Genomic DNA, 16,750 nt, shown 5'->3' with positions numbered 1-16,750 from the left:
ATTCTCAACGTTCTTCAATCATGAGTTGAACAATACGCCGATTAGCTTAGTACGGGGTATGCACGTATTTGGAAGAAACAAAGAAATAATTTCCAGTTGAGCGGCGGCAGCCTGACGAAGAAGAGGAAATAATGCCGCTGCGTCACCGCCGCCGCCTCTTCTTCCTCGCACGAGAAACACCGTCTTGTCCAGGGCAAGGAAGACGTGCTGCGTCTTCGTGGGCGGCGGCCGTAGCTGAGCACGCCCGCTCTGGCCGCCACGCCGCCGCACTCACCGTCTTCCGGCGCGTCCTCGCCGCTCACCCTGACGCCGCCGTCGCCGACGTGATCGCCTACTCAGCGCTTCTCCGCTGTCGCGACGCTGGATTGGCCCACCAGATCCACGCGCAGGCATGCCGCCGCGGCTTTGCTTCCTCCAACCCCATCCTCTCCTGCTCCCTGCTCGTCTTCTACTCCTCCGACCTCCCGGCTGCCACCAAGCTGTTCGACGAAATGGCGCACAGGGATGCCTTCTCCTACACCGCCATGATGTCGGCTCTCCTCCGCGCCGGGGACTGGGCGCAGGCTCTTGCACTCTACACTCGCATGCTTGCTGCTGCTGTGCCTCCCACCCACCACACCTTTGCCACCCTGCTTGCTCTCTGCGCCTCCAGGCGCCTGTGTCGCCATGGGAGGCAGCTCCACGCGCAGTTCCTCCGTTGGCAGGTCGACCTTAACCTGGTGCTCAAGACCGCACTCGTCCACATGTACTCCAGGTGCGGCTTCATGGACCATGCGCACACCGTGCTCTGCTCCACGCCTGAGACAGACGTCGTGCTCTGGACGGCCATGATTTCCGGCTACTCGCAGGCTGGAGACCTCCAGACCGCTCTTCAGATGTTTCGCTACATGGAACATGCCGCGATGCTGCCCAATGCCTTCACCTTCGCAGGGGTCATCACCGCCTGCTCATCCTCCGTCCAGCCCCTGGCGATACAAACTGGTCGGCAGCTCCATGCCCGCGTGTTCAAGTTCGCCCTGGAGCATGACATCTCTGTCTGCAATGCGCTTGTGGACTTCTACAGCAAGTCCTCCACCTGTTTGCTCGACTTGCTGCACACGTTCAATGCCGTCGACAGGCCGAATGTGGTGTCCTGGACCGCCTTCATTGCTGGACTTGCACGCCATGGCAGAGACGAGGACGCGTTTGCAGCGTTCGCTGAGATGCGGGCTGGTGGGGTGCAACCTAACTCATTCACCATCTCCACCCTTCTCAAAGGCTGCAGCTCCTCACAGTCTTTCCTACATGCTACAAAAATACATGCTTATGTGCTCAAGACCAGCTCTGAGTCTTTGAATGTGGCTGTTGGGAACTCGCTGGTTAATCTTTATTCCCGGTTTGCAAGAATGGACGACGCATGGGCAGTTGCGACAACAATGGCCTTTGTAAGGGACAGCTTCACATACACAAGCCTAGCCAAGGGATTGAATCAGATTGGCCTTCCAAACAAGGCTCTTGGGATGATAATTCACATGTTTCATGAGAAGGTACATATCGACGGTTTCAGTCTTGCCTGCTTCCTTTCTGCTGCTGCGACCTTGGCATCTGTAGAGCCTGGGAAGCAGTTGCACTGCTGCTCGGTAAAACTGGGATTGAACAGTCAGCTCTCGGTTTCTAACAGCCTTATCAATATGTACAGCCAATGCAAGTGTTTGGAGGATGCTACGTGTGTTTTCCAGTCAATCAAGGAGCCAAGTGTTGTGTCATGGAATGCTCTAATATCAGGGCTGGCATCCAACGGATGTTATTATGAAGCACTGTCCGCTTTTGAAGACATGGCATTGGTTGGGGTTCAGCCTGATGGCGTCACTTTCTCCATTGTGCTTTATGCCTGCAGCCATGGTGGCTTTATTGACATTGGGATCAGCCATTTCAGCTCTATGAAGACTTTGTTTGGTATTTCCCCACAAAGGAGCCACTACACACTCTTTCTAGATATGTTAGGACGAGCAGGTCGTCTTGCAGAGGCGGCATGCACAATTGATACCATGCCTGTGCAGCCAGACTTGTCGATGTACAGGAATCTGTTAGCATTTTGTGAGCTCCATAACGATCTGGTTGTCGGCGAAACCATTGCAAGGAAGGCACTGGAATTATACCCATCGGATACTGTCTTTCAGAATATACTTTCAGGCATATATGGTGCTCCTTGGAAAGATGAATTTAGTGCACGTACCCACATGATGCAGGGGGATGCAGATATTCAAGCTAAGGCCTAACAAACACGAGCTAAAGATCAGTTTCTGTGTACTGGTTCTTGGATTCTTTCTATATCGCTCCCAAGAGCCACAAGGATTATTTCTTGGGCCATTTCTTTCGACATGTCCACATGAGCATGAGGTGATAAGAAGAGTAATGCAGGATTCACTGTTTTTGGGGCGTTTCCCTCTTCAAATGTTTACAGAAATTGCACTTCATGGAAAACACCTTGAAATGTTCTGTGAAATAAATTATGTTCCGCTCCCTTTTAATTAATGCTCTTTTGGAGTCATGGTGGAGTATGGTATCCACTGCCTTCACATAGTCGTTCGCAAATAAATTCATCATCCCTCTCATACAACATCACATTTGAGTTCTGGTAACCGGTATGTGCTAAAAGCTGAATATTTGCACTGCCTTGAAGTGTTCTTTACCTGGATATTTTACTCCCATGAAAAGAAAAACAAATCAGGAATATGGATTCAATTTCAGGCTTCAAATAGAATATTTGCTACATATTGGAATAAATAGTTTTACATTGCTGCCAGGGAATATGGCATTGGGCGTGTAAGTGTTTGAACTATCCTGCAGAGCGCAGACCGTACTGTTTTGTGTAGTATACAGATTGTGGGGGTAGTGTCCCCACTGAAAGGAAATTCACATTGCACAAATAGGCATATATGATAAAATGGTACAGCAGCTGTCGCACAGGAATGCGTAGGCAGAATTTCTATGGTACATTTTCATCTAAGGTTATCAAGGAAATATCAGAACATAATAATAGCATCGCTCAGTATTTCTTACAGCAGTTTCCTGTGGGTATATACATCTCTATGCTATCAGTCATTTTCCTTTAGGAATGAAATGATGTTCATTTCTTTTTCGCAGGAGAAATAATAGGACAAGCCGTGGTGAGCAAACCAACATGATGTGTAAATTCAGAATCACTGACGTTGACAGTTCGCTTAGGTGCTTCAGTGATCCATCACTCGTGGTGTTACCGGTAATTGATTATCACCACAGGGTATCTTCGATGGTTTCTTTCTTCTGAATATAGACTTTTCAGTGGTATTAGTTAGTTACATGAACCGTCTGAATATGTTATACAAAATATTGAGCACCATAGTCAATCCTTGTGCCACATATGACCAAAAGTGGGTATAGTAGGCAAGTAGAGGGACGAGAAAAGGCTTCACACAGAATTTGTAAAATCTTGCAAAGGACTGAACTAGTGCTTCTGGATTCTTTAGGAAACCTGCATGTATAGTTCCATGATTAACTGAATTTTAACAGTAACAGTTTATATTAAAAAGTTGATGTTATGGAGCACATACATTCAGCTATATTTGGGAGTGTGTCGAACAAGTTGGTAACCAAATTAAGTATTTCCTGTAAGCATTGAATATTTCATGGAAGACTATTAGCAAGACGTATGGTTTCGCTAAATTGGACAAATATAGTTGGATGAGCAGGAAAAACAAGAAGCTCATTTGCATGCCTACCAATGCCATCTTTCCTGGTTTCAGCGGTGATTCGTCAAAGATATGAACTTTCCTGCAGTGTGGGTGAAAAAAAAATCCATCTCAGGTCAAGGGGAATATTTCTTCCAAAAGAAAATAATCTAGAGGCTAATTCCTTGTTTCAAACAATGCATGCGAGATATAATCACCACAGCATTATTGTTCCAAGAGCTTGCCTGACATGGATCGAAACGAGGAAACACAATATTATATGGAAATGGAGAATATGATACCTAATAAGAGGAGCTTCTCCATCTGCTGAACATATGTAGAAACTGCAGCCCTTGGCAAATGGGATGGTCTTACCGTTCCACTCTGCAACAAGCAACATGATGGTATCATTATCCTCTAGAAGATTGCCTGCCACTTTTCTTTCGAATCCCATGCTGCAGGGTCTTACCAAGGTGCCACATTACTGCAACAGTGGGTTCTACTCCTTGACAAACCTCGTCGATGGCAAATTTCACATTCTTCCCCATAGCTTCCATAAGCCTTGTGAAGTAGGTATGAGTATTCTGCATGCAACAAAGATAGTTTTTGTGAATTCTGAGTATGGAAACCTGGCTTTAGATTAATAGCTTGATGGTCAAATATGCAGAGGACTGAAGCATAAGATATTAGAGCAGATGAGAAAATGAGGTGCGAGTAAAACCTTGATGTCCAGTGGTTTATAATATGCAGTGTCCTCGATAATGCAATCAGGGGAAATCAGCTTCTTGAGCTGTGCGCTGTCCTTGTCATTGAGGGATGAGTAGAACTCCTGAATGACATCTGAGAGGGGTGAAGATGGTAAGGTGTTGCCTCTGCGGTAAGTATTGTTGACTCCACCAGTCGCATTTGGCCCTTGTATAGGCTTTAGCGAGAAATGTCGTCTTCTTCCCCACTTGACGGTAATCTGCTGTTGCCGGGACAGCGGACGCTGTTGTAGGTTGAAAGAGGGAGATTGGAAGGGGGTGCATGTGAAGGCAGAATTCATGTTTGAATGCAGAAAGAGGTGAGGCATAGATGAATGAGGTGTGATATAGAGGTTGGTGGGCACTTTTGATTGCTTGGCTGATGGTTGAAGAATAAATGCTAGTATACAGGGGAAGCTTCCAGGCATGGAATGTGTGCATTGCATTGTTAAAGCATAAATATCTGTTTGCTGTATGAAGTAAGGTATTGCTTCCTAAACTTCCTATAAAGGCAGGCCAGGTAAGAATCGTTGTGAAAAGGTATTGCTAATTTTGTTCTTTGGTTTTCCCTTTGCTATGCTTTGCATTGAGTTGCAGGGGGAGTATATGCATGTGCTTTGTTGTATACAGAAGAAGAAGAGAAGAGACCTGAGAAGAAAGAAAGCAAAAGAAAGAAAAAGAAAGAGAAGAAAGGGAAGAATGTACAGGGGAAGAGCAAGTAGCAGCCCAGAGTTATGCCGTCACTTGCGGAAGAAGCCCAGAACTGCTTTCTTGGAGGGAGGCTTGTACTTGATTGACTTGCCGACTCCTTTCTCTTTCGAGCTAGCAGCAGCAAGAGGTGGAGCTTCAGGAAGAGGAGGAAGAGCAGGAGTCGGGAGGATGTCTGGCTCCTTGATCTCGGAGACGTCCTTCCCCGTTGTCTCCTCCAGGTTGCTTGGTGCCATCCATGCTTCATGCGCCGCATCTTCTGTGAATACTCTTCGCATGGACGCCAGCTTATTAGGCGGCGGCATCACCATTGCCATCGCCACAGGTTGGTCCAATGGCTCCTCCTGTTTCTTCTCCGCGGTACCAGCTGACGGGCTATAGTCGTATGCAGGATCCAGGTCCAATTGATTGCCTACTCTCCGTATGGACGTCAGCTTACTAGGTGGCGCCACAGGTTGGTCCAATGGCTCCTTGTGCTTCTTCTCCACCTTACCAGCTGTCAGGCTATAGTCGTACGCGGTATCTGTATCCAATTGCTTCCCTTTGCCTGATGAAGCTGCTGCTATAGCTACTTGTTTTGTGATGCTCTCCACTTCGAACGACTCCCCGTCGTCGTCTGACACTGCCATCACCTGCTGCTGCTGCACCTTCATTTGCTGCTCTTTGTGACCATCACTGCCAGTCAGCAACATGTCATCGTCCGAGGAGTCACTGATGAGCTCCACGTCCACTGCTGCCACCATGCCCCCCTCGTGAGGCCTAGGCTCATCACTCTTTTTCACCTCCAACGTTGCTTCTGCTTCTTCCAAAGCTTCTTCTTCTGCTGTGGCTGCGGTTGCTTCTTCTTTGCTGGCATAGGCATGGGCACTGGCAGACGAGGAGGAAGATGAAGAGGAGGAGCTGCTCTTCCTGCTGGCCTCGGGAACACTAACTGGCTGGCCCTGCATCTTCTCAATCATGAAGTAGGGCCTGAAGCGGGACTGCCTCGAGTCACTGGGCAAATGCGAGCCCACCGCGAAGCTCTCATGCCGTGTCAACATCAACGGGTTCTTGCGCACCCCTGTGGATACCAACTGTGGTGGCGGCGGCGCATGAAGATGAAGACCATTGTTAGTAGCAGCAGCAGCATCATCATCATCATCATCATCGAAGAAGGGGTTGTGCGACGGGTAGAGCATGGAAGGAGCGGAGCCGGGGAAGTCTTCCTCATGGTAAGGCACGTCGAGGTCGAAGGGGTTCTTCCTGTCCGTGGTGTGAACCATCAGGTCTGTGTGGCGGCGCTGCCTGCCGGCAAGCCGTCTGTACATGAGCTTCTCCACGGCGGCGTTCCTCTCGAGCTCCAGCGAACCGATGTCCTCGATGCTCTTCTCATCCTCCATCGTCCACGCCACCGCCCTCACCACTTCCGCCTTGTGCTTTTTTTCTTCGGGAGGCTCGTCTTCCGATTCGGACTCCGAATCGTCGTTGTCGTCATCATCACCGCCACCAGCGTCCAGGACGGACGACATGGCGAGTGGGTTGTTGTTTTCTTCGCCGGATGAAGAGTCGCTCGAGTCAGAACCACCACCACCACCACCATGGAGGGAATGGTGCCTACTGGTGGTGGTGGTGGTTGTGTTGGGTCCGCGGATCTTCTTGTAGACATGGGCATGATCCTCGGGCACGTTGGGCTCGCTGTAGACGAGGACGACGCCAAGGAGGAACGCCGTGAGGAGCAGGACGGGGGAGGAGGCGAGGACCAAGGCGAAGAGGCTGTAGAAGAATGTGTAGAGGAGAGCCAGGAAGAAGAGAAAGCAGAGCAGCAGAGGATGGCGCCGGAAGAACGTGGAGGTTGGCAGCGTCTCAATCTCATCCATGGCCGCCCGGCTCACTATTAATTCCTGATCACCTGCAAAATGTCCGATACCTGGATTCAATCTTCAATCCTCATCGCTAATTAATAATTAATTAATTAATTATAGTGCAAGGATTGATACCTGGATGGATTTGCGATCCCTTCTTACTTTTGTTTTGTTTTGTTGATCCAGGCAGGCAGGCAAGGCAAGGCAGGCAAAAGAGAGATTCTATTCTAGTCGGAAAGTTGGGGAAAGAAGGAAGAACAGTTAGAGAGAAATACGATGGACCGCCCAATCCGGACTGACGAAGCACCAAAGTAATCGAGGCCCAGCCCAGTGCAGCCCAGTTCGGTCCGGCCTAGCAAAGAAAGGCAGGCCCATGCTGTCGAGGTCCGTCCCTTCTTCTTCCAGCGGAGCCTCACCTGCTCCGTTGGCTCTCTGGAATTCCCGGAGAAGGAAAAAAGGAAAAGAGGAAGAAGGTCTCGCCGTCGTCCTCGCTCGGTCATGGCGATGGCGCCCACCACCCTCGCCGCCTCCCCTTCCCTGCCCTGCTGCTCTCTCCAGCTCCACCTCGTCCGCCGCCCCGCCCTCCTCCTCTCGCCCCCACACCTCCGCCTCCGTCTCCGCCTCCCCGTCCGAGCTTCCCCTTCGCCTGACCCCTCGCCCGAATCCTTCGCCGGCTGGTCGGACGGGGAAGAAGAAGACAAGGATGCTGCTCCAGGACCATTTCGAGGTGACCTATCCCTTCCTTTCCTTTCCTGTCTCTACTCCCCATCTAATCTCCTAAAGCAGCAAAGGGATAAGAATTGTTACACCTGCTACCTGCTAATGACCTACAAATTCATGACTCTCCCATGGTAGCTCATTCTCAGGGCTTCTAGGACCTGGCCTTGCCGGACTCTTCTTCCTTGCTGGTATCACCTTCGCTGCAATCTCTATCAGAACCAACGGTTCTGCGAATGGTATGTTATGTCTCTCACCTTCCTTTCTCTTCGCTTACCCATTATTTCATCGTTACAATGCATGTATCAGAATCATCTTGAGAAGCTCTGGGCTCGCTTTCTCATTCGATGCAGGATCAAGGGCACAGCTCGAAACACAGACCCAGACTGCAGCTTATGACACTCATAATCATACTCGTGAAGAAGAGGATCATGTCCAACATACCCAAGTTTTGTTACCAAATGTTAGTGAGGATGCCACTCCTGCCAACGACGAGGATGGTGCCAAAAAGCACCCATTGTCTCTAGAAACAAATCAGATATCGGGGGAAGCACCTGAACATGACTCGTTGGAAAGCAGTGATCTAGTTCCTAATGAGAAGCACATTGCTAGTGATCAAGCAAGTCCACCCGATGATCTTATTGCTCCAGATGGCACTGAATGTCTGGGACCAGCTCCTCCCATGTCCAATTCAGCTGAATCTATGGCTACTGCTTATGACTCGTCTGACAAACTTAGTGGTGCAGACCCCTTCGAGGGAACTCCTAAACTACAAGAGACATTAGGCTCTGAAGCAGGTTCGCCTGAAAACCGGTATATGGATGATATGTCAACGTCAGATGCTATAGTGCTAGATTCAGGTCATGTTGTGCCTATCACGAAATTTTCGGACACGTCAGTCGAGGCTGCATCTCATCTAAATGAAAATGATACCGAGCAGAATCATCAACTCTCTAATGAAGACGAAATTTCGCCACCCAGATTGCCTGATTATATAGAACATGGGAGTGCTGACCAGATGCTTCCATTTGGCTCGAATGATTTACCCGCTGAACCAGGAAAAGTGCATCAACCTTTGGCATCAGATCAAGATGTAGGAGAAAGTCAACTAGAAAACCAAAATGAACTAGTCAAGTCTACAGAACCAGGCAAAGCTTTCTCTTCTGCTGGATTTCCTGCTCCGTCTCTGCTCTCTGCGGCTTTACAGGTGCCAGCTGGGCAGATTGTTGTTCCAGCAGCAGTTGACCCAACCCAAGGAAATGCATTAGCTGCGCTACAAGTTCTAAAGGTCTTTTTTTCCCAATGCATGCCTTTCTTTCTGAGGGAAACCATTCATTATTTCATTGTCTTCCAGTTAAAAATTCTCGTCAGATCAATTTTCATCATCGAGTTATTCCTTTAATTTGTTGATAATTCTAGGATGTTTGTAGAAAGAAACAGAAAAGCCTTATGTAGTCCTGAACATATCTCATTTATGTTTGAGGTTTTGGGCCTTCCGCTATCTTCTATTTTCTTCGTTGATAAGTAACTACCCTACTATATGTTACATCACGCCTCGCTGGTCTTGCAGAAATCACTAGAACCATCTCTAAGGAAAATCCCCATTTCATTTGCATAACGTAAACTTGTAGTATGGGGCTGGTTGTTACACAGACCACTTACTGAATTATTTTTCCAACATTTATTCTCTTTGAAGGTGATTGAACCTGGTGCTCAAGCTGGTGACTTGTGTACCCGACGTGAATACGCTCGATGGTTGGTAGTTGCAAGCAATTGTCTTTCAAGGTACACATTTTCCTTGCTGTATGTTCACCTTCCAAGTATTGCTGTATGTTTGCAAGCAATTGTATATATTTTCACCTTCCAAGCATTTTGTTGTATGTTTACTTTCCAAGAAATCTTATATATTCCACTTCTGTTAGTCCCTTTAGAGAAAATCCTGTTTATTTCAGTTGTTCACTAGTCCTCTCGCTGAATTATTTTACTTTTTCCGTATCATATGCTTATTTTGAATTACGATTTAGCTGTTTTAGGTTATCTTCTACTTCCTCTGTTCCATAATTCTTGTCGCTGTTTTAGTACAAAATTGAACTAAAACAGCGACAAGAATTATGGAACGGGGGGAGTATTGAATTTTCTGGGGAATATTGCTTGTCACAGAATATAAGAAAAATAGGACAGAGTAACGACATGAATTCACATTTTTTTTCCTTTTAACTTAAATTTGGCCTGCTAAGAAATTTCTTGCCTTAACCAGAGTATTGTCCAACTGCAGGAACACTTACTCAAAAGTTTATCCAGCAATGTATGTTGAGAATGTGTCCGAACTTGCATTTGATGATGTCACCACTGAAGATCCTGATTTTCCATTTATACAAGGTGAGAAATAGGAAATGTTCAGATCATCTCTATGTAAGCATGAGTAAATCACTAAATCTCGTCCCATACTGAATTAATGATATGTTTTATCTTATTTATCTGTAGGATTAGCAGAGGCCGGGTTAATTTCTAGCAAACTTTCAAGATCTGATACGAACCCTGAAAATTTTCAGAACAACCATTACTGGTTCTACCCAGAGAGGTAATGATCTCTTCCATGCATCCATGTGGCTCTCCATGTGCTGTATGTGTGACTCATAATCGACTTTCATCATTGTAGTCCCTTGTCACGTCAAGACCTTGTGAGTTGGAAGATGGCTTTGGATAAAAGGCGATTACCTGAAGTTGACAAAAATGTGAGAAATAGAGAATTCCCTACCATAAATAATTTGGTCTTGAAACCATCTGGTTATGCTCATATTGGTACTCTCTGTGTCTCTGTGTGACCAGTCCTTGTACAAGACATCTGGCTACATAGACATCGATAAAATAGATGCAGCTGCATGGCCTGCTTTGGCAGCTGACTTGGGTGCTGGAGACCAGAGCATTACCGCTCTAGCATTCGGTAGGCTTATATATATATTTTTCCTCGTTTTTGGCTCATGTATGATCACTAATCTCTATTCTTAAAAGGTTTTACAAGACTTTTCCAGCCAGATAAACCTGTGACAAAAGGACAAGCTGCCCTAGCACTTTCAACTGGTGACTCTGCTGAAGTGGTTATGGAGGAGCTTGCTCGTATCGAAGCAGAGAAAATGGCTGAAGCAGCTGTAAATGCACATGGTGCATTGGTTGCTCAGGTTGAGAAAGATATTAATGCAAGTTTTGAAAGGGAGCTTGCAAGGGAAAGAGAAAAAATAGAGACCCTTGAAAAACTAGCTGAAGAAGCTAGGTTTGAATTAGAAAAGTTGAGAGCAGAAAGAGAGGAAGAAAAGAATGCTCTGATTAGGGGCAGAGCTGCTGTTGAATCTGAAATAGAAGTTCTTTCAAAATTGAGGTCTGAAGTAGAGGAGCAGCTGCAGAGTGTGCTGAGCAAGAAGGTAGAGATCTCCTTTGAGAAGAATAGGATTGACAAACTTCAAAAGGAAATAGAGAATGAAAACCAGGCTGCTGTGCAACTTCAGTATGAGCTTGAAGTTGAAAGGAAGGCTTTGTCTATGGCTAGGTAAGAGTCTGCAATACATGAGATTTCCTCTGCATTAAAAATGTTGAGCAATACCCTAATCCCATCTTTAATTGTATGCACATTTCTTATCTAGCTGAGGAACGTTTTTTCTTTCTACTGCAATTTCTTATCCAACATATCACTAGCATTGCAGGTTCCTAAAAACAAGGAATTATGATACCTGCTATAACACATTTATAGGCTTCAATCTTATAGCAGGTATCATAATTCCTTGTTTTTAGGAACCTGCAATGCTAGTGATATGCTGGAAATGGTAGAAGAATAACAGTCCCCACAGCCGAGAGAAAATAGTAAATTCACTGGCAATTTCTATTTTAGGCACTGCAAAATTAGTTAGTAACTGTTTAACTTGCTATGTTGTTCAAGATCATCCTCTCAATTGAATGCTCCTGCTTGTACAATGATATTCATTCACACTGGCTGTATTGAGTTTACCTAATAGGCTCCACCCGCATCACTTATTTGATAGTATAACTGCCAACATTTCTCAAACTCACAAATACACACATTTTCAACCAGGGCTTGGGCTGAGGATGAAGCAAAGAAGGCCAGGGAGCATGCCCGCGCACTTGAGGAAGCCCGGAACCAATGGGAGCGACAAGGAATCAAAGTCGTTGTGGAAGGAGGGCTTGAGGATGATGCATCGGCTGGAGTTACATGGGCTAATGCCGGCAAAGAACACCCAGTTGACGAGGCAATCAACAGGGCAGAGTCTTTGCTCGAGAAGCTGAAATCCATGTCTGCCGACATGAAAGTCCGAGCTTGCCATGCCCTGCAGAGAGTAATGCAACATGTGAGATCTTTCATATCAAGCCTGAAGGAAAGAGCAGCTGAAGCAAGGCAAGGATGTATAGATTTTGGGGCTGCTGCAGCCTCAAAGGCAAATAAGCTGTCATCAGAAGCACGGGCATTTGGTTCAACCGTTGGGGACAAGTCCAAGAAGGTAGTAGAAGACTGCAAAGAGAAGTACGCACACCGATTCAAGACTGACTAGCCCTAAAAAAGGAATTGTCAAGTAAGCTTCATGCGGTCATGCCTTGTGTTTGCGTGTGTGTCTGTACCAACAATTCATAGCCGAAGAGAGAAGAACCGTGGCAGGAATAAGAGTATTTTGCAGCAGCAGGGGCACGGTAGCACCTGCTGCTGCTCCTACTTTTTGGGTGCTGTTGTAAAGAAGAAACTGGAGCTGGACAAGGTTACGTGGAATAAGCCCCTTTTGCTTTGTAACGTGATGAAATCAATGTATGCATACATCAGTCTTGTTGAGTAAATGCTGAAACATCACAGGAAATACCTACTATTTATATAAATGAGTATGATAGATTTTCTTACATTCATACAACGAAAGTACTCTTTACTCTTTCCTTGTAGTATAAGTACATTTGTTTGCAACAACGAGGTAAAAGGTGTGAATCGCTGTTCAGAGCTTCGATGCTGTTTTCAAGTGAGGAGCAGATGATAACTGTGCCTTCACTTTAAAGACGAGCTCATGGACTTCCTCAAAATGAGGGCTGGTGGCCTTCTTAACATTCTCTATCCAAGTACGGATCTTCTCATGAGGTCCCAGAATTCTGTCACGTCTATCATCACCAACAAACTGCAACCAACCATACTCCATATTTTTCAGATATTTAACCGATGGCAAAGATCACACATATTATCCAGGAAAATAAGTGCATACCTCTAACTGCATTATCTCGCACACAAGGCTGAGATCTGCAATTGATGGCTGGGGGTTGCCATTCAAGAATTTTGCATCACCTTTGAGCCATACATATTCAATTGTTCTCAGTGACCGCACCAGCAATTTCTCACCCTCTTTTGCAGCCTCGGGGCTTGTCGGAAGACCAAGAGAAGGACCCAAGACGGTGTTTAGTACAAAGGTTACTGCACAGTTATGCAAGGATCAGATCCCTCAAAAAGAAGTATGCAATGATCAACAGACCTCAAAGGGCTCAATTATCTTTTTACGAAATTGCCAAGATGGTCGAAACGAATTCGAACCAGGAAGTTTTTCCCTTCAGATCGTTTTTAGCGTGTTTTAACTGCATTGATGGATGGTAACTAATTCGTCCTATGATTGCAAGATTCCACTCGAAAACATACTGCTTCAGTACATTAAATAAGGTTTCTCACCTGCACCGCGGCGCAAATTTGAGTGATGCCAATCCAAGATGGACTCAATTTTTGCTCTGGTAAATAAGTCCGCAGGATACCTATGTGAGACAACAAGTAATAAAATAGTGACTTTACGAGTTGAGGCTATCAATGAACTGCCCCTCCTCCAAGAAACAGGGCAATGGACTTTAGTCCATCCTTTTTCTTTGCAAAGAAGCTATAGCAAAAAAAAGAAAAAAACTGTCAATGATCAAACTCTAGCATGTAGCAACTACAAAACATACCCTGGAAGTCCTTAGCTGTAACTGACTGAAACAAGTCAATTTTCCATGGGCTTCAAAAGTTATCTCCTCAGAACTAACCCAAAGGAGTTGACATTTCTGAACTATAGAATGGTGAATCCTCACCATCTCAAAACTAACAAAAAATATATTAACTCTGGTCTATTGCTGGGAAGTCAATCCTATAACTCATTAGCTCAGTTTTGACCATAGCAAAGCAATCTATATGGGCTATAGCATTCACAATCACATCCACTCCACAAAGAAAATAGCTAAAAGCTGACCAAAAAAAGTCAAACTGGTTACGCGTATTCTAAGACGCCGGTATATAAAGGTTCCAGGTGTCACCCATATAGTTTATGGAAATGTGTGGATAGAATGCAGAGTTCAAAGGTAATCGGACAGTAGAGGAGTGCATTATTGCCAGGGAAACCCAACTAGAAGAAAAAAATAAAGTAGAAACTACAAAGGAATTGAACTACAATACTACAGCCTAACGCACCAGTGATCTGGAACTCCGGGGAAGACCGACGCAAGATACCTCAAAATGGCATGACTGTCACAAAAAGAAGTGAAAGTCTGATCAGGAATTAGTTTTGAGACAAAAGTGAATTGGTTAGCATATTTTTGGGAAAAGTCTAGAGCTATTATGTAATAATTAAGTAATAACGTTAACGGGCTGCGTGTATTAGTCATCAGAAAGTGTACTGAAACGGTACACACAATCTTATTGTGAGTGTAGTCTGACTTTGAACAAGTATGCAAAGTGGATGGACTATCGGATATACTATGCTAGAGTATATAGTGAGTGAATCTTTAGGTAGAGTAGGTTGTATACCTTTCAAACAGTTTGAATCTTCCATCAACAATTGCTGGCACTTGTCCCATCGGGTTGATTTCTGAAGAGGAGCACGTTTAGTTAGCACAGTTAATTACACTAGACACTAGACAGCTCGCCATGGGCGACTAATCCGAGACCTTGAATTAATCCAGGGGAAAGAAAGAAAGAAAGAAAACAACAAGAAGGGGGAACCGAAATAGTACTGCTCTTGAATTCAGGGGTGAGATGTTGGGCCTTGAACAGATCCACCGTGACCTCGTCGAAATCGATCCGGTTGGCCCTGCAGGCACGCGCGTGGCGCCATTAGTGTGAAATTAAAGGGGAATTGATTGACGGGATACTGGATGAGAGGAAGGCGACGGTGCGCACCTGCAGAAGATGATGATGGCGCGGGAGGGCTGCGAGCGCCGGTCCGCGTAGACCTTGAGCGGCTGCATCGCCATGGCGGCTGGTTCCCTTTTGCCTAGCAGGAGAGCCGGCCGGAGAGGGACAAACAGAGACTCCTTCTGATTCCCTTGACACGCAATCAGTGACGTCATGTCGTCCGTCCACCATTCTTGGTAACGGACGCACTCTACATGAGAAATACCACTTCTTCAAAGATGTTAAAAAAAAGAAACACTTGTTCTACCTAACGAACCCGGTACTAACTACCCGGTCGTTGTTATGCATAATTCGTTTTTGATTACCTTAACTTTGGAAGTTTGGCAAAAAAAAATTGAATTTGTTTCACACGTAAGACCGTGAAAACGATGTTGGGTTGACCAATGCCACCAATTGAAACCTTCATAAAAGTTTAAAAAACTATTTACTGAATTCAAAAATAATTGTAAAAGAAATACACAAATCAATTTTTGAGTCATTTGCATCTCATATAAAAACAACTTTTTTGCGGAAAGAACACATATATATATTATAACGGTTTTGCTATAGACAAGTCGCCCGTTTTTTTAGTTAAAGATCAATCGACATGTTAGCCATCGGATTTTAATCCAACGATTTTGAAACGTCGATTGATATTTAAGATCCATTTCTTAAAAAACAGACGACTTAAATATAGCCACACCCATATTATAAAGGGACACATATATAGTTTAAAGATTCGCTCGAAGTAAAAAATACCTCAATCATAATAAAAATTACATCAATATCTCTGCACCATATTAGACGACCACTATCGTTGCCAGAACAAACCGATGAAGCGTTGTTGTCACCGCTATATACCTGAACCAGACCAGACCAGTGACGACCGAGAAGTCCTCATAAGGACCAGTGTTCTGAAGCCGTAGATAACTCGTTTCTAGGACATTGAATTCTTTTCCCCCCCCCAGAAATTTTCATGTACGATTTCTATTTTTTAGAACTTTTTGACACTTATAAGTATTTTCCAAAATATCGTTCATCTTGCGAAGCCGCCCCCCGCGCTCTGTCTGACTTTTTTTTTTGCGCTGTCGGTCACGGAATTTTGTATGGATGGTCGTCGTCAGCTAGGTAGCATCGAGAGCAACAAATTAACAAGTCCAAGGAACACTTTTGATTAATTTTGCGGCAGCCGGCCGCTCGGAGTACGCAGACCGTTGATTAGTGTCCAAGCCCCCCATTGATCGATCGAGTTCGTCCTGCCAAAAATAAAAATAAAAGATTTGATGAGTTGTTCGTGCGTCCGTCAATTTACGAATTGAATAGTATAGCTAATGGAGTAAGTAGCAATTTGATGATGAGCTGATCTCTAGTATTACGTGTGGCATGATGGATCAATGGAACGGCGTACGTCATGCATGGCGGCTAATTAGCAATCAGGAATCCGTTCCTGATCGAGGGGATGAATTAATGTAACTCTTGCGAATTCAGAAACTTTGGAGATAACTTTTGAATATTCGGAATCCGCCAACTGATGAAAAGTTGACCTGTCCCATTATAATTTAATTTAAGGTTGTTTCTGGTGGTTGACCGTGCATGCATGCATGAGGCGCTGTCATTTATTTTTGTCAATCTCTCGTATTCTCATTCTACTTCTAGAAGCCCGCCGTATCCTGCACGTACGTACGTATGCCATGATGGAAGATGCATGGACAATTCAATTCAATGAGAATTCTTTTCGATTTAATGTGAGATTGCTCACCATGATATATATGCCATGTGGTCAATTAATTCAATGGGAATTCGTACGCATTAATCTGTACAGACTTATTAACGGATCAGGTTACTTGCGCAAGGGATCAAGGACACGGTCGATCTGGAGCTAGT

At 45.2% G+C, this 16,750-nt stretch overlaps 5 protein-coding genes across 7 annotated transcripts; 2 read left to right on the top strand and 3 right to left on the bottom strand.

Annotated features, from left to right (window-relative positions):
• Positions 1-10: 10 nt before the first annotated feature.
• On the top strand, positions 11-3,264 carry LOC100837316 (pentatricopeptide repeat-containing protein At5g52850, chloroplastic). Of its 2 annotated transcripts, none has more exons than XR_002962343.1 (2): positions 11-2,379; positions 3,127-3,264. XR_002962343.1 is itself a non-coding variant. In XM_024457676.1 (2 exons), the coding sequence occupies exons 1-2, from the start codon at positions 132-134 to the stop codon at positions 1,790-1,792; spliced, it is 1,509 nt and encodes a 502-aa protein (XP_024313444.1). In that variant the 5' UTR covers positions 11-131; the 3' UTR covers positions 1,793-1,937. The 2 variants fall into 2 exon arrangements, 1 of the variants encoding a protein (XP_024313444.1); XM_024457676.1 differs by lacking the exon at positions 3,127-3,264 and having other exon boundaries at positions 11-1,526; positions 1,679-1,937.
• Positions 2,716-4,911, bottom strand: LOC100837010. 2 transcript variants are annotated; one of them, XM_024457677.1, is made up of 7 exons: positions 4,672-4,911; positions 4,411-4,566; positions 4,159-4,273; positions 3,992-4,073; positions 3,741-3,792; positions 3,573-3,627; positions 2,716-3,493 (listed from the first exon to the last, which is right to left on the bottom strand). In XM_024457677.1, the coding sequence occupies exons 1-7, from the start codon at positions 4,876-4,878 to the stop codon at positions 3,318-3,320; spliced, it is 843 nt and encodes a 280-aa protein (XP_024313445.1). In that variant the 5' UTR covers positions 4,879-4,911; the 3' UTR covers positions 2,716-3,317. The 2 variants fall into 2 exon arrangements, with proteins under 2 accessions (XP_024313445.1, XP_010228113.3); XM_010229811.3 differs by having other exon boundaries at positions 4,411-4,911.
• Positions 4,912-5,172: 261 nt separating this feature from the next.
• LOC100836696 lies at positions 5,173-7,234 on the bottom strand. The gene is made up of 2 exons (XM_014903052.2): positions 7,117-7,234; positions 5,173-7,028 (listed from the first exon to the last, which is right to left on the bottom strand). Exon 2 carries the CDS (start codon positions 6,994-6,996, stop codon positions 5,173-5,175), a length of 1,824 nt encoding a protein of 607 aa, XP_014758538.1. The 5' UTR covers positions 6,997-7,028; positions 7,117-7,234.
• A 132-nt stretch (positions 7,235-7,366) lies between these two features.
• LOC100825490 lies at positions 7,367-12,594 on the top strand. The gene is made up of 10 exons (XM_024457675.1): positions 7,367-7,708; positions 7,848-7,937; positions 8,052-8,986; positions 9,395-9,483; positions 9,974-10,077; positions 10,183-10,279; positions 10,358-10,433; positions 10,528-10,642; positions 10,711-11,242; positions 11,783-12,594. The coding sequence occupies exons 1-10, from the start codon at positions 7,480-7,482 to the stop codon at positions 12,255-12,257; spliced, it is 2,742 nt and encodes a 913-aa protein (XP_024313443.1). The 5' UTR covers positions 7,367-7,479; the 3' UTR covers positions 12,258-12,594.
• Positions 12,465-15,051, bottom strand: LOC100842114 (glutathione S-transferase T1). Its single transcript, XM_003563944.3, has 7 exons — positions 14,873-15,051; positions 14,707-14,783; positions 14,501-14,561; positions 14,165-14,218; positions 13,400-13,479; positions 12,945-13,150; positions 12,465-12,860 (listed from the first exon to the last, which is right to left on the bottom strand). Exons 1-7 carry the CDS (start codon positions 15,040-15,042, stop codon positions 12,684-12,686), a joined length of 825 nt encoding a protein of 274 aa, XP_003563992.1. The 5' UTR covers positions 15,043-15,051; the 3' UTR covers positions 12,465-12,683.
• Between the last annotated feature and the right edge of the window lie 1,699 nt (positions 15,052-16,750).

This window comes from Brachypodium distachyon, chromosome 1 (genome assembly GCF_000005505.3).
Source record: "Brachypodium distachyon strain Bd21 chromosome 1, Brachypodium_distachyon_v3.0, whole genome shotgun sequence".
NCBI classification, from domain to species: Eukaryota; Viridiplantae; Streptophyta; class Magnoliopsida; order Poales; family Poaceae; genus Brachypodium; species Brachypodium distachyon.
The sequence above is the reverse complement of the archived record's forward strand: the minus strand, read 5'-3'. Positions and strand labels throughout refer to the sequence as shown.

Coding starts and splice junctions, on each gene's coding strand:
- LOC100837316 (XM_024457676.1), top strand. CDS start 132: ATGCCGCTGCGTCACCGCCGCCGCCTCTTCTTCCTCGCACGAGAAACA. Junction 1,527..1,678: donor TTCACATGTTTCATGAGAAG/GTACATATCGAC, acceptor CAATATGTACAG/CCAATGCAAGTGTTTGGAGG.
- LOC100837010 (XM_010229811.3), bottom strand. CDS start 4,878: ATGCAATGCACACATTCCATGCCTGGAAGCTTCCCCTGTATACTAGCA. Junction 4,274..4,410: donor ATAAACCACTGGACATCAAG/GTTTTACTCGCA, acceptor TGTTGCATGCAG/AATACTCATACCTACTTCAC. Junction 3,793..3,991: donor GGAGAAGCTCCTCTTATTAG/GTATCATATTCT, acceptor CCCACACTGCAG/GAAAGTTCATATCTTTGACG.
- LOC100836696 (XM_014903052.2), bottom strand. CDS start 6,996: ATGGATGAGATTGAGACGCTGCCAACCTCCACGTTCTTCCGGCGCCAT.
- LOC100825490 (XM_024457675.1), top strand. CDS start 7,480: ATGGCGATGGCGCCCACCACCCTCGCCGCCTCCCCTTCCCTGCCCTGC. Junction 9,484..9,973: donor GCAAGCAATTGTCTTTCAAG/GTACACATTTTC, acceptor GTCCAACTGCAG/GAACACTTACTCAAAAGTTT. Junction 10,078..10,182: donor TGATTTTCCATTTATACAAG/GTGAGAAATAGG, acceptor ATTTATCTGTAG/GATTAGCAGAGGCCGGGTTA.
- LOC100842114 (XM_003563944.3), bottom strand. CDS start 15,042: ATGACGTCACTGATTGCGTGTCAAGGGAATCAGAAGGAGTCTCTGTTT. Junction 14,219..14,500: donor AGATTCAAACTGTTTGAAAG/GTATACAACCTA, acceptor TTTTTGTGACAG/TCATGCCATTTTGAGGTATC. Junction 13,151..13,399: donor AAATTTGCGCCGCGGTGCAG/GTGAGAAACCTT, acceptor ATAACTGTGCAG/TAACCTTTGTACTAAACACC.